Source organism: Pleurodeles waltl, chromosome 6, assembly GCF_031143425.1.
Source record: "Pleurodeles waltl isolate 20211129_DDA chromosome 6, aPleWal1.hap1.20221129, whole genome shotgun sequence".
Lineage (NCBI taxonomy): Eukaryota > Metazoa > Chordata > Amphibia > Caudata > Salamandridae > Pleurodeles > Pleurodeles waltl.
Genome location: NC_090445.1, coordinates 1,019,319,932 through 1,019,325,931, shown reverse-complemented (window position 1 = coordinate 1,019,325,931; position 6,000 = coordinate 1,019,319,932). Strand labels below are relative to the sequence as shown.

At 44.5% G+C, this 6,000-nt stretch overlaps 1 protein-coding gene across 1 annotated transcript in view; it reads left to right on the top strand.

Annotated features, from left to right (window-relative positions):
* Window positions 1–2,490: 2,490 nt before the first annotated feature.
* C6H1orf174 (chromosome 6 C1orf174 homolog) overlaps window positions 2,491–6,000 on the top strand; it is a 47,270-nt gene continuing 43,760 nt past the window's right edge. The window contains exon 1 of the mRNA XM_069239966.1: window positions 2,491–2,584. Coding sequence (XP_069096067.1) covers window positions 2,558–2,584 — 27 coding nt within the window. The 5' untranslated portion in view covers window positions 2,491–2,557. The remainder of the gene's footprint in view (window positions 2,585–6,000) is intronic.

The window sequence follows — 6,000 nt, the reverse complement described above, 5'->3', positions numbered from 1 at the left end:
TTCTGTGTGTTGCTTAGCTTCATGCTGTAGCCTGGAATGGCAGGAGAGCAGCGGGTGGATGCGCACTAGCATCTGGGGGCCTGCTTCTTCCATTACCAACCTCAAGGCAGAGAGAGAGATAGGGGTCCAAGCTACAGATATATCTTTCTACTGACTGGCCTGTAATTAAATACTTACTCACTCATTCCTCGAGCTGTCTGACCAGGACATCCAGATTATCACATAGAGGAGCTACTACTCCTGGAAACCCCTTTCTTCAACGAAATATGCTCCCTGAATCGACCCTTCCCAGTCTGCGCACACCTGATATGGAGCTGTGGACCCCCCACATTGCCAACCCCACATCCAGACAGAGAAGTGGTGCTGCCTACACGCATTAACAGAGGCAGCATGGTGGTGTTCACACTGTGGTAGGTCTCTGTGTCAGTAGTATTAGAGTTAATGTATAAAGGGACATATTTACAAGCCCCTTGACCACACTGGCGTCATTTTTTTTTTTGTAACGCTAATGTGGCGTTAACAAGGCCATTTCCCAGCGCCATACTTACAAAGTGGCACAATACATGCATTGCACTACTTTGTAACCCCTTGCGCCACATTATGCCTGTGCCAGGCTTAATGGTTGCAAGGGGGCGTTTCCACACAGGTAGGCCCAAAAAATGGTGCAGTGAAATTTACAAGATTTCACTGTGCCATTTTTTGCGTCACCTTTGACTTTGCAGGGTTATTACCATTATTTTTGGCTCTATTCCTGCAAATAGCCACAATAGCGTCAACATTTTTTACACTATTGTCTTAACATGCGCCATGGTGTGTCGTATTATAAATACAGCGCACACATGGTCTCGTTAGGGAGGCGCAAGAAAAGTGGTGCATCAAAGTTGATGTGACACTTTCTTGTAAATATGCCCCTAAATGTATTTATTTGAAACTCAGTATAATAATTTTAAGCAGGCTGAATGCAGATGTTGTCACTGTGGCATGACGCAGACTGGACACAGATGACTGCATTAGTTATCTGAGACCACGCCATGGCTGCCACAGAGGCTGTACCACAAAGGCGTTTTAAACTGAGCAGCCTCTCCTTAGTTGCAGTAATGCTCCAAGCTTCTCAGCCCAACGCACGGTACCCTAACACCTTTTTAACTTGGATGCACACAATGCACCATGTGTAAAAAGTATTACAGGGACTTAAGCAGACCCTACAGTAGTCAAACTGGTTAGGGATGACTGATAAGTGTTAACTGATTATCAGACATGTTTTGTTTGCTGTAAATGGTCTAAAGTGCCACGTTTGCCCATAACACCAGCGAGTTTCTTGTCAAAGTGGCCCAGAAGCAGCCAGTACATTTGTATTGGCTGCACAACATTTCACTGATTGTTAAACTTTGACACACATTAAAACAAACTATATCTAATTCTTTTGTTTATTTTGTGCTGAAGCATTTGTGAAATACAGGCTCGCCTGGCTTGCAAAAAAGTGCCTGAGACTCGGTGACGGTATAAGCTCCCAATTGTATTTGCTATGTTATAAACTTTGCTTTTTAGGCTAGCGCTTGATCATGAACGACCAGATCAATGAGATCTTCATCTGAGCAGCTGCAGTGCCTGACCTTTGTTACTGAGAACTGTAGTCACACAGTCTGTCTCCTGTTAGAGCCTTTCCATTTTTGTGGCCTTGCGGCAGTTTTATGATCTCAGCGTTTCAAACTGCTCAAATGGATGCAATTTCTAACATATACATCTTTTCTTCTTCTTCATTGCTTGATTTTGCTCTCATAAAGTGTCACTCATGATCGAGGAATGTCACTCACGATTGCACTGAAATTATGAAAATGTCATAAATAAGCAATCTGAAACCGTAATTTAACTGGTGCTCATGTAAAGCTCTCCAATACTTTCGTATAGTTTTTGCGCGATATAAAACTGCAAAAACATAAGTACTCCTCTCCCAAGGCACTCCCACTGCAGTGATCGATTAAGTTGATGAAGTTTCATAAGAGTGATTTCCCCTCCCATTACTTTAACTGGAATGTGTTTTTCCTTTAAGGGGTATGCGCTGCTTTTGTATGCCAAAACCCAACATAACAGTCGCTGGTGTGCATCGTTCTCTTTATCCACGTTTCTGACGCCCCGTCTCCCCTCCGCCCCACTAACACACACATACTAAACGATTTTTCCACTTCTGAACTCATGATCAGTCGTACAAACTGTTTTTATGCATTTCAACCTCCACTCCCCACCAGATCCACAATTAAGCTTCTCCAGGTAGGGGTCAAACTAAAGTATTTTATTCGTTCCAATTTCCAAGATGGGCGTGACCCTACAACTGTAGAAGGCGGATCGGACTAAGGAATGTGCGGACTCCCCAGCCAATCAGCACTTCGGAATTAGGAAGACGGACTAGTGCGCTCCAATATTAGTTCACTTCACAAATCATCAGTACCGCCCACTCACAGAATGTGTTCAGTCTTGTGATTTGTTGTTAGGGGACCCGGAAGTGGTAAAAAATATGGGCAAATGACATCCGTTTAAAGATCAGCTGCGGACGACAGATATGAGACTGAATTCACGGTCGCTCCGTGTAAGTAGTTGGCAGGTGGTCGCTAATCGGAGGTTGTAGAGGAGTGTAAGGGTTTCATATCGGGCTCTGTCATTGGTGGCGATATCTCCGACTCTGATACCTCTTTTTTGTGTTTTCTCTACGGTTTTTAAGGTTCGATTTGTTTACATGCCTTTTACAGTAAAGAAAACATTTTCAGTTCAGCCTCAACGTTAGTGTGGCCTATGGAAGCCAAGAGAGGTGGGATTGTAGGTGAAGAGCTTGATATACGCATTGGAAACGGATATAATTGACAAGACAACACGTCTTTTTGTTATAGGCTCTTGTACTAAGGGTGGTGGTATAACTAAAGCGTGCGTGACAGAGAAAGGGATCCAAACTCCAATGTATCCAACTTTTCTTCCGGGAAGCAGTGGAGGGTTTTAAGCTGTGGTGTTAATTTGATCAAACTTGCCTATATTTACTCTGTCAGGCCACTTCATGAGTTCCAAGTAGTTGCTGGATATCCTCATTTGGGATGTGGTGTCAATCGAATTGCTGTAGCCAAGATGTGGCAGCACTATAACTGTCATAAATTGGTTCTGCGATTCATTGGGACTAACTAGAGCACTTAAGTATTAAGCCGAGGGGGGATTTCTAAGAATTATGCACTGTTGGTTACTGCCTGTGTTCCATGGTGAATGATCATTTCTATTGGCCAAAGAACAGCAAGGCACGTTCAGTTAAGTGACCTGTTTAGATGGCCTCAATCATGAAACATTTGGGGGAAAATGCACAAAACGGGGAGCCCCAATGAAAATATTAACTTTTTTTAATAATGAAAACACTCACAAATGTGGACGGGTGTCCTGATGGTCTCGTGCTATAATTTTCCTAATAAAAGTTTTAGAGCTAAGGGCTTAACCTACCCGTGCATTCTTGAATATCTGAGTTTCTCAGTATTGAGTGTTGATTTCTGCATGGATGGTTCACAAAAATCTTGCCATCTTGTTTCGGTCAAAGACAATGGCTAATTTTAATGGGTGACAATGAGCGCGTCACCTCAAACTCCAGTGGCACTTAACACTTTGTGTTGGTCCATATTCAGAATTATTTTCATTCTGTTAACATAAATATTGAACAGAGTGGTAATGTCAAGATTGTAAGAAGACTGCTTTCACTTGGTGCTTCGACTCCGGTTTTGTTACTTGGGGTGGATATAATGTATAATCTTAAACACTGATTTTACCGATCTCAATTATCTACATGGGTTCTTGTAGTTGGAAATGGTTTAGAAACATTGTGTGAGCCATGCAAATATTAGCTAACCTCTTCTAAGACACTAATATTGTTTGGGGTCAGCTGATAATAATCACAACCCTTGTTGGGGTAAGCCCTCAAAGCTACTAAATTAACCTGAGCTCAACAACTGGTAGTGATCGCACAGAGCAGACAGGCTTAACTTAAGGCAACATGAAAAGTATTTATGGAGTACCAAAACAGTAGCAAATTCAAAATAATAAAAATCCTAAACGGATTAAAAAAAAAAATAGTGTACAATTAAATAAAATGACAAAAATCCAGGAAGGGGAGCTGGAAACCTTTAAAGGTTTTAAGTGGTAATGGCTCCACAAAGTGCCATAGATAGTAGTCATGGAGACTGATACCTAGGTACAATTTGAGGCTGACCATGATGGAACGTGAGCCTGATACACCAACCAGGTTCGACCTAGTCAAAGATTTTACCTTCTGACTTAACCTTCCAAGTACCAATCCACCACAGGAGTACACTTCCGAAGCGTCAAAAGGACCTCATGGGAGACTCCTAAAGATTTACAGGGTGTTAGGCAGAGGCCAACAGCAGGGTCCAGTCCAGGTACAGCAGCTGACTGTGGGCACCTGGATCAGCCCTCCAGTCAGGTCTAGGGGTATTCTTTGAGCAGCACCTCATTGTCCTTGTGTCAGGTCACTCTCTCCGCCTGCACTTTCCAAGTACCCAGGCCTTTCACCCTCTTACGGATTGCCTATATTACCATCTCCAGGGGCACCCACACACAAGACCAGTCTACTAAAGTCCACAGTGAACTCCTTCCTTCTTAGTCCCCACCAAGCCCATCTTCTGCTTGTCCTCTGGGGAAATCATGGGGTTATTACTACTAGCTCTGAAGTCAAAACCATTGCCAGGAGTACAAGTCCATAGCGGGTCTCCCACACTCCAGATAGGGGTTCACCAGCCCTGCTGGTCTGTCCTTCTTTTCCCCTTCCAAACTCTTCTTCCTTGTGCAAGAATTTAAAAATGAAGTTCTTTAAACGTGGAGTTGCCTAATCAAGCCTGGGATACTACATCACTCCTCAGTGGCACTTTGTAGGTTCAGCACATAGTTTACCTAACCTGTGGCATAGTTTTCTGGGAAGAAAAATAAGTCAACTTCAAAAGTACAGCATATTTCTGTGATCCAGGCTGGATCTACTGAGGTCTGATTCCTTCTATCAAACACTTCAGAGGAACCACATGTAGTCACTTGCAGCCAGAGGACTGCCTGCCTTATCCCTCCAACGCCCCCCCCCCCCCCCCCCCCCACCCGCCAATTTTGGTAGGATCACCCTGCAGTTGTCTGACAGAGGTGCTGCTAGTCTGCTTATGGGCATTTCATCCCACTCATTTAGTCTCCCAGAAAATTCTACACTCTTCTGAATGCACCTATTGTTTTATTGAGACTTTGATATGCTAGCAAAGTGATTAATCCTTTCAGCAGAGTGGGGATATGGCTAGGAGCCCAGGCAAGATGGCGGCACCTTTTTTGAGCTCTGGTGAGCCTGATATTCCTTTATCTCCCTGGAGCCTCCCTTAGTAATTTTATGGGGTTTGTAGCACTGCAGCACAACCTGGAACCCAGCGAGGTGGCAGTGTGAGGTAGTGCCGACCTATTATGCACCCCTAGCACTTTCTCCGCAAGCTCGGCTGACAACCTTCAGGAACTGCTTGTCCCATCATGGCACGGCGCTGAGGTCATCCTCCTCACTAAAGCTCTGTAAGTCACCCCCATCCCGAAGGATAAGGGAGGCCTATTGCCTATTTGTTGGCCTCCTGCTGCCACACTCTCAGACCTGGTCATTAGTAGGGGCTGTAATGAGCGGCACCTTGCCTCACCCTAACATGGCAGCACCACTCTTCTAATTGCTCTGCCCAGCCATGAGGCATGTTGCCTTCTCTGCCTGTTTCCGGCTTGTTACATGTTATCCACCTCACCTGCTCCACCAGAGCTCTTCCTTTGTAAGATCCTGCTGGTTCACACCCACCCTACTTACTTGCTCATGTGATCGGCATCCTGCTTAATCAGTCTATCTAGCAGTACCCCTTAGCTGTTTGGCTTAATCTGCAACATTCTGCTCAATTCCTCCTTGTATGCGATGCATAGACATGACAGTACAGCAGTGGTCTGCATTTCTACATGGGA